The 19,574-nt window shown below is 37.9% G+C and overlaps 1 protein-coding gene across 1 annotated transcript in view; it reads right to left on the bottom strand.

The window, feature by feature from the left end:
* Positions 1 to 8,108: 8,108 nt before the first annotated feature.
* The window catches only part of CDC40 (cell division cycle 40), a 61,749-nt gene continuing 50,283 nt past the window's right edge, over positions 8,109 to 19,574 (bottom strand). Inside the window, exons 13-15 of the mRNA XM_047101921.1 lie at positions 12,818 to 12,894; positions 11,170 to 11,314; positions 8,109 to 10,146 (exon numbers count right to left, since the gene is read on the bottom strand). Of these exons, the coding sequence (XP_046957877.1) occupies positions 9,969 to 10,146; positions 11,170 to 11,314; positions 12,818 to 12,894 (400 nt within the window). The 3' untranslated portion in view covers positions 8,109 to 9,968. The remainder of the gene's footprint in view (positions 10,147 to 11,169; positions 11,315 to 12,817; positions 12,895 to 19,574) is intronic.

Genomic DNA, 19,574 nt, shown 5'->3' on the forward strand with positions numbered 1-19,574 from the left:
GAACTCAGGCACACCAAATTCTGTCTTTGAGTTTCAAAGACTAGAACATCAAGAACTTCAACTCAGGATTCCTTCAGACTCAGCCTTAAATCCCCTTCTGTTCCTATGAAACTAAGCACAAAGCAGAATTTGCGTGTCTTTACTGTTGCCTTTTCTGACTTCAGACCTGATTTCTCAACCACCGACTTGCCTACGCTGTCAAATATTTTTTTTTTTTTAATACATGATCTGAAAGATTAAGGGAGTTTTTCGTAACTGCCAGTTGGCATTCGTTACAAGACTGTGGCCTGAGAGCCAAAATCTGTATCTTTCCTGGGATGGTTATGCAGTATTTCAGTAGTGCCAATCTTTTTTACATTTTTAAATATTAAACAGAAAAGTGTAGGTTCTCGGTAGTTCAAATGATCTCTATCATTTTTATTTATAGGATTAGACATTTATCCCTACGAATGATTTTCAAAAATTCTACTTCAAATAAGTTAAATGGTATAAAATAAAGCAAATTATTACCTTATTATAAATTAAGTTTATTTCCTGGCATTTTTACATCCTGAGAGAGCAGGAAAATTTTGTGTCCATTGTTTGTTCAAGAAATCTAGGGAGTGAGTAAAATACTGATTGCTACTAGTCTTTATTCCTTTTCCCCATTTTTTATCTCCTTTTACTCCAGATGTTCCCTGTGTTGGCTTTTTGTTTCTTGCAGTGGTTTGAAAATACCGTTCCTCAAGTGAGAAACCAAGATATATTAGCTAGATAATCTTACTAACTTCAGTTCAAAAGGGAACAAGATTTTCTGAATTAGTAGTGATGATTTTGAAAAATACAAATGAGGTTTTTATTTTAAAACTCATAGTACACTAATAAAATTCATTGAGGTGGGAAGACCAGCTTGAATAAGTGTGATTTAAAGTAGCAGTTAGGAGTGCCCGGGTGGCTCAGTCGGTTAAGTGTGCGACTTTGGTTCAGGTCATGATCTTGTAGTTCGTGAGTTCAAGCCCTGCATTGGGCTGTGTGCTGACAGCTCGGAGCTTGGAGCCTGCTTCAGATTCTGGGTCTCCCTCTCTCTCTCTCCCTCCTCCCCCCCCCCTCTAAAAAAATAAAAATAAAAAAAAAATAGCAGTTAAGTTGCTCTCAAGACCATAGGTATTTCAAAAGCACAAAGTGGCGTAACTCTCAGTTTGCATGGTGTTGTCTCCAAAACAAGGTTAACTTCAGCCTAGTTCCTGTTTGGATTATATCACAGATTCTCTCTTTTATTTTTTAATTAAAATTTTCCACATTGAGGTATGTACAATAAACCTACTTTTTACATTAAACCTTTTTTAAACCTTCTTTTACACTAAAGTGTGAAATGTACTAATCCTATGTGTCCAGGCTGATCAGGTTTTAGATATGTACACACCCATATTAAGATTTTTAATTCATCAGATTGAAGATTTAAGGAATTACTGAAAGCCCCCTTTGTACAGGGCAGGTTACCACTTAGTCCAGATTGGTGGTGCAGAACGTTGACTTCATTACATTATATATATATCTGAGGTAAGAATGGCTGCACTGTTAAGGAGAAAAACCACTCAAAATAAATCACAAACACACCCACCCACACCCACCTACTCCCAGTTCAATAGTTATTTGTACTTGTTTTATGCTTATTTCTAAGGCTGTCCTTCATTCCCTTCATGGATAGTTTGAAATTTATGATGAGTATTCTGACTGTTGCTATGGTTTCCCTGCCTCTAAAATTTATTATGCTTATTGTGTAGGCTGGGGTTTCTTAACCTCAGCACGGATTGCCATTTGGGGTTGGCTAATTCCTTATTGGGGGAGGGAGGGCTGTTCTGTGCATTGTAGAATGTTCAGCAGCAGCCGTGGCCCCACTGGATACCAGGAGCATCTCTCCCTCTGCTCCCTTGGTGGTGACAACCACACATGTCTCCAGACAGTGGCAAATATCCCCTAGTGGCAAAATCATCTGCCGCGGAGAAATACTGGTGTAGGCCATGAGACAGGGTCTGGGGTACCACAGGACTGCTGTTTGGGAAGCTCCTGTTTGAGAAGAGCGGGAAAAATGAGAACCAGCACCACTGTAACCACCACAAAGGCAGCACAAACAAAACACAGAGAACAGATGAAGTCAGGAGCTGCTATTGAGAGCTTAGCGTGTGTCCAGCACTGGGCAGAGATTGCCCCTGATTCTCCCAGCAACTCTGCCAGGAAGTGTAATTTTCCCAGTTATACCGGTAAGGGAATTCTAAGAGATTAGATAGCTTTTCCAGAATATGCCACTAGTGGATGATGGTAGAGCAGGAATCCACATCTGAGCCTTTCATATCCGGAGCCTGTGCTGGCCCCCTTCCCTCCACAATGTCACCTCAATAGCCTCTAACAGATGTAAGATGCTACTCCCATGGATGTATTTTTGCTTCCTTATTAGTAAATGGGGTGTGTGTGTGTGTGTGCGGGGGAGGGAGAGAACCACAAATATACTAAGATCAGACCTGCAAATCTGTTAGCGTTGGGACATTTTTGTAGCATGCAGGTTTAATTTAAACAACCTACTTGCGGGGCGCCTGGGTGGGTCAGTTGGTTGAGCATCCGACTTCGGCTCAGGTCATGATCTCACGGTTAGTGAGTTCGAGCTGCGCATCGGGCTGTGTGCTGACAGCTAGGAGCCTGGAGCCTGCTTCGGATTCTGTGTCTCCCTCTCTCTGCCCCTCCCCCGCTCATGCTCTGTCTCTCTCTGTGTCTCAAAACTAAATGTAAAAAAAAATTTTTTTTAAACAATCTACTTGATTAAAATATGCCTGCCAAATGGAGGCTCAGTGAAAGAATATGGGGACCCAGCAACCCCTCGGTCAGTATTTCAGTTGCCAGAAAAGCTCTTGCAAGGCCTGGAAGCCGCTCTTGGCCCTGGCTCATCCCACTGTGTGGTACTTTCCTCATGGGTTTAGAAAGGGCACAGTCACTTGGAAGTTCAGTGTTTCCTTTGTTTAGTCTTTGACCTGCACATACATGAGCTTATTCTTAACAGAGCAATGCTCATAGATGGATCTGAAAATACAATTTACTATTGGTCTTCAAATGATGACAAATCTGTTATTTTTTTAGGTGAAAGACACAGTGTGTCAGAGATTCAGAGGTCCCCTTTTAGCACAAGCTGTGCCACAAGTTGAAATTAAAGTCAAAGAAAACAGAATTTCCCTTTTGTCTTAGAGTGATTGTATTTGATGCAGCGATCACAGGTTATGCGATAAACATTTGTAACTATTTGGTACGTTCGAATGAAGGCAGCCAGGGAGAAGTTGTTCGTTGAACATCTGTTAGAGTTTACATCAGGGTAGAACAAAAGTAGAACAAAAGTAACTGCAAACTCATGAATTTACAGTGTTTAGTCCGATTAGCTATTTGTGTAAGCCATTTCTGCCTTGGCTATACGATTTTAGGTATAGTAAATATGGCACAAGGTTTGTATTTCTGCAGTATTACATGTTTGGATTTTGCAAAGCTTGGATTCATACCGGGGAACCCCCCTCATCATCGTATTTTGTCAGATTAAAAATGAAGCCCTCATTAAAACAGATTATTTTACTTGACAACAGTACCTCCCAGCTCAATTAATATACTTGTTCACTTCTGCTAGGGGTAAGTTTATGTTTTTGCCTTTTAGGCAATAATGTAATTCTTTTTGTATTAGCCAATTGCTGGTTCTTTGTGAGTTTGTAAATACACTTAACCCTATGTAAAAAAGTCTTTTTCTGATTGAGAGAGGTATTTGTAGTTACTTATCACATGAAATCGGAACCCAAAGATTCAACGTATTCAACTGCCTACATTTAGATCTTATTGAAATTCTTTACATAATTATATTTCTGTCCTCAAGGAAAATAAATCAAGCAAGCTAGTGCCATACTTCGTGTTTAGCACTATATGGAAAAATGCTAGCTCTCATTAAAACTGATGCTTTGTAAAACTAGCAATGTTGCTGTGGGCAGTTGTGAGAAAGTGATGGGGGCCCGACTCTAATGGAAGAGGCCAAGAGAACGTCTTTAGCTAGGTTCTGTTTTCCTGAAGAATGAAACACACATAATCTGGGTAACTGAGTGTTTCTTTTAAATTACCTCGGAGAGAGCAAGCTGGAAGCCGCAAAGATTATGCTGCAAATCTGAGATTTAAAAAATACACAAGAAAGTTGCATTATGTAAAGGTGGCAGAATAGTAGGATGAAAGGAGACAGATTTTGATGCTGTGGGTAACTAGCTATGTGGTATTAAACAAATCATCACCTTTATTGGCCTGTTTTCTTATGTTAGGTTGGAATATTTGATTTCTAAGGTTTCTCCTACCTTGATGATCTCGTTATTCTAAGGTTTTTGTGATTAGAGAAGGCTTAGACAGTGGTAGGATAATTTCTTGATTTGTGCGCTATAAAGGGAAGCCTTGGGATAATTTCAGAAGGATCCAAATGATGTGCTTATTCAGAAGAAAAGGCCGGGGCACCCGGGTGGCTCAGTCGGTTAAGTGTCCGACTTCGGCTCAGGTTGTGATTTCGTGGTTGGTGAATTCCAGCCCCGCGTCAGGCTCTGTGCTGATGGCTCAGAGCCTGGAGCCTTCTTGGGACTCTGTGTCTCCCTCTCTCTCTGCCCCTCCCCTGCTCGCACTCTGTCTCTCTCCCTCAAAATAAATAAACATAAAAAAAAAAAAAGGCCCAGATAATAGGGGACTCTGTTCTGATGGCTCTCCAATCAAATGAAGTCCCCTTAGGCAAAGTACCTTTTTGGATAACACACTTAAACTCACCTGGTTCTAAAAACCAGGTCTCAGACTGCACTGGTTTATCCTTTTGTTTCGAGAATGTCCTAAAAAAGTGGCAATATCTGAAGATGTTAGGTTAAGTATGTATGTATCTATGGTGATCCTTTTGTGTGTACGTGTGTGAGTGTGTTACCTTTTGTACACACACAACACAAATGTATAGACATATACCTTTATATGTATGGATGAATTCGTGAGAAAGAAAAATCTTCAGACACACGAAGCTCAGAGGGAGCCTGGACCCTGACAGAGCAGGAACCTGTACCTCCTGCATTAGTGCTAGGAGTTGAGTGTATCAGTGATGCTAGAGGCCTACAGCACTGGACATAAGGCTGTGTTGGGGGAAAGGATTGTCCTGGAGACACCTGCAGCAGTGGGCCCGTTGGAGGGCGACAGCCTCAAAGGAAGAGTCCTAAAAAACCCACCCCTCTCACCCCCACACCACAAGAAAGCTTTATCCTTGCCGTAGCTCTAGGAGGAAATCAAAGTTTCCCATGAGAATTTGAAGCCCCTGGCCGTTTTAAGGAATTGAATTTATATTAATCTCATGGTGAGGAAAACCGTAAGGTGAGAAACTGAGGTAAAAAAACTGAGGGAGTGAGGGTGAGGGTAGATGGCAGAAGCAAATTTAACACCTCTGCGAAGGGACTGCTTCAACTCAGACTACAAAGGCTTTCTTAAAAAACAAAATGAAAAACAAAACAAGACCCACAGGAGATGCATTCCTAACACAAAGTTACAAGTGACAAAGAAATGGCCCACCATGAGGTAGAGTTGACAGACACAATAAACACTGGGATTTTCAGCCTAAGAACTTGACATAGCAAATCTTAAAGAAAATACAAATTGTTTAAAATGATTACAGGCGTAAAAGACTATACAAATAGACCTTCCGTCAAGGGAAAGTCATTGGAATACATTTAACGGATTAAGTGGCAGATTAGACACAGGTGAAGAGACCTCCAGGTGAACTGGAGGAAACTGCCCAAAATGTAGCACAGAAAAGTATAAACATGCACATTCTTAACATTTTTTGGGTAGTTTGAACCTTAGAAGATGAAGCAGTAAAGTTGAACATTTGAACCACGTAAAATGTGCTGCTAGGCCTGTACGTGCAGTATGGCAGCCATTTAGTCACATTTTGCTATTGAGCACTTAGAATGTGGCTAATGTGACTGAGGAACTGAGTTTTACATTGTATTTACTTTTAATTAACTTAAATTTAAAAACTTATACCTGATTCAGTTATTAGAAGACTCTCTTTGCAACAACTTGGGCATGTAAATCGACTTGGTATAAAAGAGGTGGACTATTTCATGGATGTTTAGGGTCTGAATGGAGATGTGCTGTTAAGTGTAAAATATACACCAGATTTCAAAGACTTAGTATGAGAAAAGTAAATATTTAAAAAATAATTGAATGTTGAAGTAATACCTTGGATATGTTATCTTAACTAAAATATTAAAATTAACCCCTGGGCTTTTTTTTAACCTTTTTTTTTTTTTTTTTTTTACATTTATTTATTTTTGAGAGACAGGGCACAAGTGGAGAGGGGCAGAGAGAGGAGACAGAACCCAAAGCAGGCTCCAGGCTCTGAGCTGTCAGCACAGAGCCTGGCATGGGGCTTGAACTCACAAACCATGAGATCATGACCTGAGCCTCACATTTTTTTAAATGTGACCATTACATTAGAAAGTTAAAGTCTACGGCCATACCACCCTGAACGCGCCCAATCTCGTCTGATCTCGGAAGCTAAGCAGGGTCGGGCCTGGTTAGTACTTGGATGGGAGAAAGTTAAAAGTGACACACATGAAAAAAAATTACACAGCTCACATTTTTCTATTCAACAGCATGATACTGGGACATGTACTTAAAATATGCTTGAGATTTGAGTTAGTCCCTCAGATCTCAAATGCTGAAGGGTGGAGAGTAGGTTGTGGAGAGCTAAAAAAAAATTCATCTGAACTTTGTGACTGCAGTTACAGGAAGCTGTACCAGCAAAGGAATTATCTTTCTTTGTCACTAAAAATAAAGCCACTCTAAGGACTCTGGCTGCAAGTTGTGCCTTCTTTTCCCTTAAGTTCCAGATAAAATTGTGGTGTTTAGGTTGAGAAAGTGGTTCCTACAATTATTATAGTGATTATGAACATGGAAAGTACACATAGAAATACAGATAATGTATATCTATACATATAATCACACACACACATGCATATATACACAAACACGCATGCACACACATGTATTTGTTTTTGGTTAGCAAAATTTGTCTTGAGTTTACATGTTTTCTGAAATGAGGCTCAAGATAGACTCTACATCAGTGTTTCTCATCCTCAGTGTACCTGCCTATCAAATGAGGACCTTACTACAAGTGCTGAATTTGATCCAGTGAAGGATATATATATATATGGACACAAAAATATGAATATATGAACGAACACAGAAATATATATGTTCACTGGCTCCTCCAACGAACCTCCATTTTCTTTTCTGTATCTCGGTGAGCAACATCATCTCCACGTGATTCTGATACAGCTGGTCCTCAGTCCGCTCTGAGAAACACTTTTTTCCAAGGAGAGCCTCTGTAACCCACGAAGTGTGGCAGTCCTTATGGCTATCATCCAAGGGTTTAAGATTTCACCGTTCTTGTTTTCCTCCCGGTAATTTATAAACGTGCTAAGGACATCAGGCACCCTCACAGTGCATCGTCAAGAATCACTATACTTTTTTACCTAGGGAAGCGCCTGTTTGACGCTATTCCCTGTCCTTTATCTTCAGAGTGTCTCCTTAGGGCAAAACATTCCCAGCTTGTGCTTCAATATTTAAATGTTCATTTGATTAAAACTTTCAGTATAGCATCACTTTCATTCCAACCTTTAGGGAGGAAATCTGTCCTGGGTGTGATAAAAAGGTTGCAGTGAGGAAAAGGGGCCAGAAGGTAACCACTTAATTTCAGCGACCATATGGATGGTCTTGAGGCTTTCTGAAGCTGGGCAAGAGCCGCACTCATTTGTGTACTCTGAAATAGGTACAGTCATGACTCAGTGTCACCACTAGGTGTATAAATATGGAAGGCGTTAAACTTAATCTGTGTGCTCTCAGCGTGCTGCCCTGTATTTTTGTTACGTAACTAGAATAAACCCACTAATGTTCCATATTAAAATACCATCCCCACCTCTAAAGCACCATTTCTCCCCATAAGATAAAAATGACCCATGAAAATCTGCAAATGGTTTAATCTGTTGTCTCTCAACAGAGTTAACACTTAAAACTAAGAATGAAAATTTTGATAACACTTTCTACAAAAATGCTTTATTTAAAAATACGATCTTTTTAAAAAAGAGACAACTTTTATATACAGTTACTTAGTTTAGAAACAGTCAAAAACACAAAATAAACCCAGATTTAGAAATTATGATTTGTAACGTACACAATACTGATGCTGAACAAGATCAAAGTTTAAATGTATGGATTAATTCTTTTTGTCCCATCACATTTCAGTAATTCACATTTGTTAAAACCAGTGGCTTGGGACTGAAGAAAAGGTCTTGTGTGAATTCCTTCCTCTTCAGGAACGGCAGCCACCCTTCCTGGCAGATACAGAAAGGCAGTGTAGCAGCCAGGCAGTGTATTCTTATTTCTTTGAGTGTCTGTGTGTCCAAAAATAACACGTCTACCATTTTTATTCTCTTTTTCCATTTTCTTCTTTGGGATTTATTTATGTGTGGCTCTAGTACCAGGTCATCAATACCAGGCCTTTTTAGAAATTAATTTTTAAAAATGGAAGTTCTAAGCACAAGGAGCATGAATTGCTATTGATAGCCCAGGACTCCGAGCTAATGCCCTTAGGATATCAACATTCAACATGATTTTGGTCTCCACGTCGGCACTCTGAGCCACGATGAACCGTTCTTTGTAAGCATGGTACTGAAATATTTCAAAGTATATTCAAATATATTATAGAGATTTGTACTAAACCAGAAGAAATGGCTTGTCACCCAAAGGGCTATTAGCTACTGTATTCGAGAGGCTATCTTGATTCCACAATTTGAAACTTAAAAGTTTTTTTTTTTCAACCAACCAACCACAGTTATTGCTTCTCAAACTGGGGAACCTTAGCCAACTTCTTGGAGTATCAATTTTACTCAAAGATGTGGAAAGAAGTTAAACATTTTTCTGATCTTAAAAAGTTCTGTTGACTATATCCACGAGCAAAATCAGAATAATTTTGAAGATAAAACATACAACTTCAAAGAAATGACAAGGTGACATTTTGGACGATGATCTCATACCCTGTCTCCTATGAGGAGTATTTCAGTAGTAACATCTATGAATCAATGACCTAGGAGACCCTGATTTCTGAAAGTGTAGCCAGGTCCTTACAGACAGTAAATACAAATAAAATTCAAAGTCTTCACTCATCCTCTTGAGTGTCACCTTCAAAAATAACATAATTCTCTGATTATATATATAGTCCTGTCTGTACTGATCAGGAAGAAAGCCAAGGAAAGAACTCTGGACTGTTTATTTTCCATCGTTTAATAATTAGAGGAATATCTGCAGTTAGAGAAGATTGCTGGCTTACAAGTAAACACACAATATATGTCATAAAAAATAGCAGAACTCCTGAATCCAAAAGATTTGAACTTGACCCACCAAAAATAATGGGAACAATAATTGTGGGTGGTTTTATCCTTCTTTCACATTCACATTAAATTATACCATCCCTGTTCCTTACTTCCCTTTTTGTCGAAGAGGTACACATATGGTGACTTTCTGAATTATTTGTCATTAGTTATATTACCTCCTTTAAAACCCCAAATCCACCAGGGATTCTTCCTCAACTCGAGAGAGATCCTTTCAGTATATCGACTGGGTAAACCCCAACTGCCTGCCAACAATAACCCTCACCAAATGGAAAGTCAGTGGTCATTCTCTGTATAAATAACATCTATAAAGAACTAAATGAAATTGCCAATGAAATTATAGGAGACAAATTTACAAGAAACGTTTTTTTTAAACAATGGGTCAACTTCATAAGGCCATGTAAGGAAATCATAATTTGTAAATCAAGTTGTCATCCAACACATTTAATAATTAAATATAGTTAAATATGATATTGGATCAAAAATGACCCTAGATAAGGATGAATCTCATTAATCCCACAATTTAATGAGACCATCCCAACCACATGTGATGACTTTCGATGTTTCATGAGGATGCCACACTGCACCTATGCACACCTTATCATGAGCTTTAAATCGACTGTAGAGTTTTGTGGTCTTCCAGTCCCAGATATTCAATTTTCCATTTCCATCTCCTGAAATCACATAGCTAGAATGGGAAGGAAAATAAGTTCAAATTATTGAAACACCTTAAAGTGGATAAGGAACAGAGAAAGAGTTCATCTTTTTCCCTGTAACATTAAAACAAAAAAGTCAATATGAATATACAATACTCAGAATAACACAGTAGAGTATAAAGTAGTCTATAATTTAAACTTCTACTTAAAAAATCTCCCCATTGAGCTACCAGCCTATGAGTCAAAATTTATTAACTTGGAAGTTATTTAATAAATTAAAAATTCATTCACTTGGAAATTTATTAACTATGGAAACCCAGGGGCCACAATAAATGGAGTATTAAATCACTCTCTAGACAGAAACGGTGCAGGGAAACGAGCTTCACACAGAGCCAGCGAACACCGGTTCTACCAGAGTCAGACTCGACCACCTTCATGGTTATTTTCTGGCTTCAACGTCTTTTGAAAATGTTTAAGACTGACTCAGAGGGGTCAATTCCTAGCCTAAACATACAAGGTTGCAGAGACTTCAGAATTACTTGTACCTATACATTTTAGCTGAGAATAGGGGAATGAGTGCAGAGTTTAACTCCAAGAAAGGCTCCACCTGGGCTCCGCAAATCCAGTGCGGCCTATAAAGAGCCAAGAGCTGGATTTGAGTCTCAACACAAAGGCTGCCGTGATGTTGTTCATGTCAACACTGTGATACAGAATTAATTCTGCTGTAGAGCGATCTATAGCAGTAGAGCGATCACAGTCTGGCTAGCCTTGTTAGAAGAGCAGAGAGACAAGAAGGCACTGCCTGTATAGATAGGCATTTATGATGTGGTTAAAGGCACAGGACCAAGCAGTATAAGGAGACACAGTACAGAACTTAAAAAAGCCAAATGTAGTTTTCATAGCTTGCTCTTGCCTTTCCAGCAGGCATTGTGACAATCTGCACAGTTCTCATACAATTACATATGTGGGAGTGATTTTTAAAGTGTTATTACTTGTACAACGGTAGGTCATATCATCATTATTTGAATATGAGAATACAGGAGATTTAAACTTACCTCATGTCTGGTGAAAAGTCTACCTGACAAGCGTAACCTGCTACCATATGGCCCTTAAAAATTTTTTTCTTATTTAATCTAAATCTATTCTGTGCTCCAAAAATTAAGATTTGGTTGTCCATCGATTGGCACGCTAGCCATTTCCCTGTAAATTCAAGAAATGGGACATTTTAGAGCCAAGACCAGAAATTCTAAAAAGACTTTATTTTAAATATGTTCAGACATTAATATTCTCTTGTTACCAACCACTTTACAACAATAGGAAAATGAATTTACTATACTGTCTGTAAGGTATTACAAATGTGTTGCTGACAAGAGGGATTTATGTATAAAGTAATGGATTTTGTGCATATAATCCTGTATCATTAAGTACTCTCCATATAAAAGCTTTTTTTTGCCTATATAAGGATATACAGAAATTCTGAGTTTAGCATTAACAGAACTCAAATAAAATTTTATTAAATAAAATTAACTTGGACTAAGTCCAACAGAACCATGGAGGAAAAGAGATTTACCTATGTTAATTACGGAAAAAGGAAAGATTACCTCTTGGTGAGAAAACCTAGGATTATTAAATAAAACTATTCAAAAAAGATGTATCCCCAAACAATTATAGAAACTGTATTGAAAGGCCAAGTTGCTTTTATCTACCCAAGACTCACCAAAGCCTCGAGAGCCTATCTTTTTGCATCCTAGGGAACTTGCAGACATTATTAACTAAGGAAATGCTCTTAACAGTATTCAGTCTGAGAGGGTAAATAGCCTTGTTCAGGGCACGATATCTGTGATGGATAGTTTAAAAATGCATACATAAAATGTAGACACAGGGTGACAAATGTGACAAGTATACAATATGATTATCAAAGCAGAACCCAGTTAGGTTGCTCTTCTCATAAAAATCATAGGGCATTTGACAGAAGTGATCACTGATTTGCCTGTGGCAGACTCCTTGATGGAAGCACAAACTGTTTCTTGCCTCTTTCTTCTTCCTTGCTCTACATTCACAGGAGCTATGTGAGTTAACAGTGATTTGATGAGTGTTGCCCAAACATCAGATCCTCTACTTTAATACCCTCATGGAGAGCTATAATTATATCAGTAAACTGTCACAGTATCTCTGTAGTGCAAATTACCTTATACTTAACAGGCAATGCATTATTGAATAGAAAATAGTATTAGACGGATTTATCTTTTTTATTTTGCCTGAGAAAATCTTTTATGGTAAATTGCGAAAGTATTTTTATTATAGGGAACCAGATCAAAATTTTCTATCCCTTGAAAGAGAAAGAACTCACAGTAAATCACTAAATGACTGAACACGGTTCTGTCGGAAGGAGAATTCTCAAAAAAACAAAAACAAAACCCGATCCTCAGATAGAAATCCTTAAGATGCTCAGTGTTAGCTAGAATTCAGTTTGTTTGTTTGCTTGCTTATTTATGTATAAAAAAACAAGAGAATGGGTGAGGTGACTCACTTATGAAAACCAGTGATTATTTCCAATTTTGAAAACGCTGCCTTATACAAGTACGACCCTGTGACAGACTTGCCCTAGGAGGGAATGGCCAAAGTTCTTCTGAAGACAGAAATCACACTTTGTCTGAGAGGCTCATAAAACACATTAAAACCACATTCTACCTACTGACTCACCATTTGGAGACAAAGTCACTGCAGGCATCGAGTGCATACTGGGCTCTGCTATGTACTTGAAATCCACAGGGATGTCCCTAAAATTTAACAACAGCTTATCAGAAAAAGTAATTTTTAAAAAGTATCTTTAGGAGAATTGTCTCGGAAACTAAAGAGATATTCTTGAAATGATATATTTAATGAACCTTTCATGAAACTTCCCGGGGGGAAGGAAAATCACAAAATGGCATCCCGTTGCTTATTACAGATCTTTCACTTCACAAATGCCTTTCCGTGAGAATTATGACAGTGTTCGTGGTTTTCCAGTTCTACTGAAACTTTGAGTTTTATGTCAGAAAAAAATCTGTGACTAGAGTTCTTTAACAATGAGTTCATCTGAAAATGTACCACCGTAGGCAGAAGCAAGATGTCTGAGGCAAGCCTACAGGGACGTATTTTCCCTGCCAGTCAGCCTTAACGTGCTACTCTGCAAACAGGTGAGAGTGTAAAAGAGCCTTCAGCAATGCAAGTGGATGGTAGGCGAAGCTGCGCGGGGATCTGCAAGCAGGCAGGGCCCATCCAGAAGTAATGAGATTTCTGCATGGGAAAGGGCGACTAAGGGCCTGGTACCTGGACATCTTCTATTTTCAGTTTACATGTGAAGGATTCTAGATGCATATGGTGCAGGGGAGAAAATGCATTAAAAAATTCTTATGTGAGTGACACGAAGAATAAAACAAAAAAAACAAAAATGCCAAACTAGTCACACCTAGATCTAGAACCATGACAATTTCCATATGCCATTTTGTTTTTAATATTCTCCACTTAAAATTCTCCATGAAGAATTCTTTAGTAATTCTGAGGGATTTGGGGCTCGTTGCTTTTCATGAGTGACCAGGAATGTTTCTTACAGGTAATGTGTGGAAAACGTAGTCTGAAGAATAACACAGATATAAAGCAGCAATATCAATTTCTAACTATAGTGCAAATTTCAAAACTTTGATTAATTGGAAAATAACAATAATCAGAATACTAATTTGCTTTAAGTAAGAATTTTCTCTATCCATCTATCTACCCATCCAGAAGAAGCAGATGATTAGACAAAACTTCTATGAGCGGGAATGCCTGGGGGGCTCAGTCAGTTAAGTGTCCAGCCATTGGTTTCGGCTCAGGTCATGATCTCACGGTTTTTGAGTTCGAGCCCCACATTGGGCTCTGTGCTGACAATGTGGAGCCTGCTTGGGATTCTCTCTCTCTGCCCCTCCCCCCTTGCTCTGTCTGTCTCTCTCTTTCAAAAATAAGTAAACTTAAACTTCTAGGAGGGTCTTGGTTAGAAGAAAACATTTTTAGGTGTAACCTGGGAAATAGTATCATTTATCAAATTTCCAATGCTTTATACCTCTAAGATATCAATGAGAAGTCACATTTAAAATTTTTTTTTCAACGTTTTTATTTATTTTGGGGACAGAGAGAGACAGAGCATGAACGGGGGAGGGGCAGAGAGAGAGGGAGACACAGAATCGGAAACAGGCTCCAGGCTCCGAGCCATCAGCCCAGAGCCCGACGCGGGGCTCGAACTCATGGACCGCGAGATCGTGACCTGGCTGAAGTCAGACGCTTAACCGACTGCGCCACCCAGGCGCCCCGAGAAGTCACATTTAAAATGACTCAAATGTATCGAAAAGAACCTCAGTCTGAAAAAGGCTCAACCATTTGTCTCTCCTCATATAAAATTATTACCAAAAATCATCGGTAACATGGACTAAACCACAGGAGCAGTTCTAAATTAAATTAACCATAGTCTAGGTTCAGATCAATCAAGGTTTTACTAAAAGTAAACAGAAAAAAAAATGTAAGTCGATCCCTTCTTTCAAGGAATCTTGGTACAATGAGTGGTAGACTAAGAAAGGAGTCTCAATACTCTGTGGACTTCGTCACTGCTAGCAAAAATGCCTGCTAGGCATATTTAATAAACACAATGCTATTTTCTAATTAGAAACTGTAATTCAGTGTAATAAGCTAGTAACTTACATCTTACAATCATCTTCAGTCTGGAAATGATATCACTGAAAAAGCCTTAACAAAAATCCATGAAATTGTGAAGATAAAAGATAAACAGGAGGATCAACCTCTGTCGAATTTTCTTCCAAAAATATTTTAACAAAATAAACACCTTTGGGAGAAAACATGTCGGTGACATCTCACTCGTTTAGCAATTAGCATACCACAGGCTGCTCCATATCTAATTATAATCTCTTATTCTCCTTTAACACTGTCTGCTAGTCGTAATAATTTAGTATTGTTTAAGAAAACCAAGTTTCCTTTAGTCTGCTTGTATCATTGTGCTACTCTTAGCAGGCTTAGGGTGTACAAGTTTGGCAAACACCACCCGTCTGAATGATAGTAATAGTAATTTCAATTTTCCTAGTAATAATAGTAATAATTTTCCTATTGGTGGGATCAGTTCTCACGTTGAGGTGGCCAGGGCCTCCCTTTGTCTCCCAAGGAAGCTGCCAGTAGCACCAGTAGTTGCCTTTCAGAGACAGCTGTATGTGGTAAAGGATGGTGCTGGGGATCCGGAGGTGGTTTTGATGCCTACTTGTCTTTGTAGCAACACTGATCCTCACTTCTGTTTCTTTCCAACTAATCAGACTGGATGCAAGTTATCTTCTGTCCCCACCAGATCCTTCTTTCATCTAACTGTCCAGCCATATAATTAATTCAGGTTCTGGATGTTTTAGGTAGGCCTCAGGGTATCCACAAGGCACAAGCCTCTAACAGATACACAAAAGAGAAAGAGAAAGAAATCAAAGCATACTGCTATATAAAATCATCTAATCACAAAGGAAGAGAGAAAGAGAGAAAGGAATAAAGGAGAGAAAGGAATAAACAGCCAGAAAACAATGAACAAAACGGCACTAGTAAGTCCTTACCTATCAATAATTACTTTAATTGTAAATGGACTAAGTTTAGACAAATATAGGTTAGCTGAATGGATAAAAACAAAACAAACAAACAAGACCCAATATTGTGTATAAGAGAATCACTTCAGTTTTAAGGACACACACAGATTGAGAGTGAAAGGATGGAAAATATATTCCATACAAATGGAAATCAAAAGAAAGCAGGGGTAGCTGCTCTACTTGTATGAAACAAAGTAGACTTTAAGCTAAAAATTCCCAGTAGTAGAAAGGTCATTATATAATAATAAAGGAGTCAATTCATCAAGAAGATATAACAAATATAAATACTTATACACCCAACATCAGAGCACCTAAATATATAAAGCAAACATTAACAGATCTGAAGGGAGACATAGATAGCAATACAGTAATAGCAGGGGACTTCAGTACATTGTCAACAATAGATAGATCATCCAGACAGAAAGTCAATATGGAAACATTGCACTTAAATGACATATTGGACCAGATAGACCTAACTGACATATACAGAACATTCCACCCAACAGCAGCAGAATACACATTCTTCTCATGTACACATGAAATATTCTCCAGGAAAGATCATATATTAGGCTACAAAGAGTCTTAATATCTTTAAGAAGATGGAAATCATATCATGCATCTTTTCTGACCACTATGGTATGAAGCTGGAAATCAATTACAATAAAACTGGAAAATGTACAAGTATGTGGAGATTAACAACACACTACTAAACAAAACATGAGTCAAAGACATAATCAAAAGGGAAATCAAAACTATCCTGAGACAAATGAAAACAGAAAAACAACAGACCAAAACTTATGGGATACAGCAAAAACCGGAGGGAAGTTTATATTGATAAACACCTACATTAAGCAAGAAGAATCTCAAACAACTTAACTTTACACTTGAAGGAACTAGGAAAAGAAGAACAACCTAGGTCCAAGTTAGAAGAGGAAGAAAATAACAAAGATCAGAGAGAAAAGAGACTAAATAGATACAGATAGGAAAGAGACTAAATAGAGACTAAAGAGATAACAGAAAAGATCAATGAAACTAAGCAGTTTTTTTTTTTGAAAAAGAAACAAAATTAACATTTAGCTAAACTAAGAGAAAAACTCAAAAGAGACATTACAACTGATAATATAGAAACACTAAGGATCACGAGAAACTACTATAAACAATTATATACCAACAAATTAGAAAACCTAGAAGAAATGGATAAATTCCTAGGAACATGCAATTTACCAAAACTGAATCATGAAGAAGTAGAAAATCTGAACATGACTAAGGAGGTTGAAGCAGTAATCGATAACCTCCCAACAACAAAAAAAGTCCAGGACCAGATGGCTTCACTGGTAAGTTACACCAAACATTTAAAGAAGAATTAATATTAATCCTTTTCAAACTCTTCCAAAAAATAGAGAATTCTTCCAAATTCATTTTATAAGGCCAATATTACCCTGATACCAAAGCCAGACAAGGATACTACAAGAAAATTAGAGGCCAACATCCCTGATGAATATAGATGCAAAAATACTCAATACAGTTTTAGCAGACTGAATTCAACAGTACATTAATGGAATCATATACCATGATCAAGTGGGATTTATTCCTGGGATGCAAGGATGGTTCAACATACACGTATCAATAAATGAGATACAAAAATGAAGGATAAAAATTATACGATAATCTCAATAAATGCAAAAAATATTTGACAAAATTTAACATCCTTTCATAATAAAAAGTCTCAATAAACTGGGCATATATAGAACATACCCATGTGTGACAAACCCACAGCTAACATCATACTTAACTCTAAAAGGCCGAAAGCTTTTCCTCTAAGATCAGGAAGGGTGTCCCCTCTAACCACTTCTATTCAACATAATAGTATTGGAAATCCTGGTCAGAGCAATCAGACAAGAAGAAAAAGGCATCCAAATCAAAAAGAAGTAAAACTGTCTCTGTTTGCAAATGGCATGATATTATATATAGAAAACCCTAATGACTTCACACACAAAAAAAGACCGTTAGAACTAATAAATGATTCAGTGAAGTTGGAAGATACAAATTCAACATTCAAAAATCAGTCGCATTTCTAGGCAATAACAATGAACTACTGGAAAAATAAATTAAGAAAACAATCCCATTTATAGTAGCATCAAAAAACAAGAAAATACGTAGGAATAAACTTAACCACGAAGTTAAAAGACCTGTATACTGACAACTATAAAACACTGATGAAAGAAACTGAAGATGACACAAATAAGTGGAAAGATACTCCATGTTCATGGGTCTGAAGAATTAACATTGTTAAAATGTCCGTAATACCCAAAGCAATCTACAGATCTGATTCAATATCTATCAAAATTCCCATGGCATTTTTGACAGAATTAGAACAACAATCCTTAAATTTGTATGGAACCACAAAAGACTCCAAAGCAATCCTGAGAAAGAATAAAGCTGGAGGCATCAGGCTTCCTGATTTTAACCATATTACAAAGCTACAGTAATCAAAACAGTATGGTATTAGACATTTAAAGCAGAGATAATACCTATCCTTCTCAACCTGTTCCAAAAAATAGAAAGGGAAGGAAAACTTCCAGACTCATTCGATGAAGCCCGCATTACTTTGATTCCCAAACTAGACAGAAACCCAGCAAAAAAAGAGAACTACAGGCCAATATCCCTGATGAGTACAGATGCAAAAATTCTCAATAAGATACTAGCAAATCGAATTCAACAGCATATAAAAAGAATTATTCACCATGATCAAGTGGGATTCATTCCTGGGATGCAGGGCTGGTTCAACATTCACAAATCAATCAAGGTGATACATCACATTAATAAAAGAAAAGATAAGAACCATATGATCCTGTCAATCGATGCAGAAAAAGCATTTGACAAAATTCAGCATCCTTTCTTAATAAAAACCCTCGAGAAAGTCGGGATAGAAGGAACATACTTAAACATCATAAAAGCCATTTATGAAAAGCCCACAGCTAATATCATCCTCAATGGGGAAAAACTGAAAGCCTTCCCCCTGAGATCAGGAACACGACAGGGATGTCCACTCTCACCACTGTTGTTTAACATAGTGTTGGAAGTTCTAGCATCAGCAATCAGACAACAAAAGGAAATCAAAGGCATCAAAATTGGCAAAGATGAAGTCAAGCTTTCACTTTTTGCAGATGACATATTATACACGGAAAACCCGACAGACTCCACCAAAAGTCTGCTAGAACTGATACATGAATTCAGCAAAGTCACAGGATACAAAATTAATGTACAGAAATCAGTTGCATTCTTACTAATAATGAAGCAACACAAAGACAAATAAAGAAACTGATCCCATTCACAACTGCACCAAGAATCATAAAATACCTACGAATAAACCTAACCAAAGATATAAAAGATCTGTAAAAGCTTATGAAGCAAATTGAAGAAGATATAAAGAAATGGGAAAAACATTCCGTGCTCATGGATTGGAAGAATAAATATTGTTAAAATGTCAATACTACCCAAAGCAATCTACACATTCAATGCAATCCCAATCAAAATTGCACCAGCATTCTTCTTAAAGCTAGAACAAGCAATCCTAAAATTTGAATTTTTTTTTTAACGTTTATTTATTTTTGAGACAGAGAGAGACTGAGCATGAATGGGGGAGGGTCAGAGAGAGAGGGAGACACAGAATCCGAAAACAGGCTCCAGGCTCTGAGCGGTCAGCACAGAGCCCGACACGGGACTTGAACTCACGGACCGCAAGATCATGACCTGAGCTGGAGTCGGATGCTTAACCGACTGAGCCATCCAGGCACCCCAAGCAATCCTAAAAT

This window comes from Lynx rufus, unplaced genomic scaffold (genome assembly GCF_022079265.1).
Source record: "Lynx rufus isolate CCGP_SWC_20201006 ecotype Redwood Valley unplaced genomic scaffold, mLynRuf1.p SCAF_6, whole genome shotgun sequence".
Taxonomy (NCBI): domain Eukaryota; kingdom Metazoa; phylum Chordata; class Mammalia; order Carnivora; family Felidae; genus Lynx; species Lynx rufus.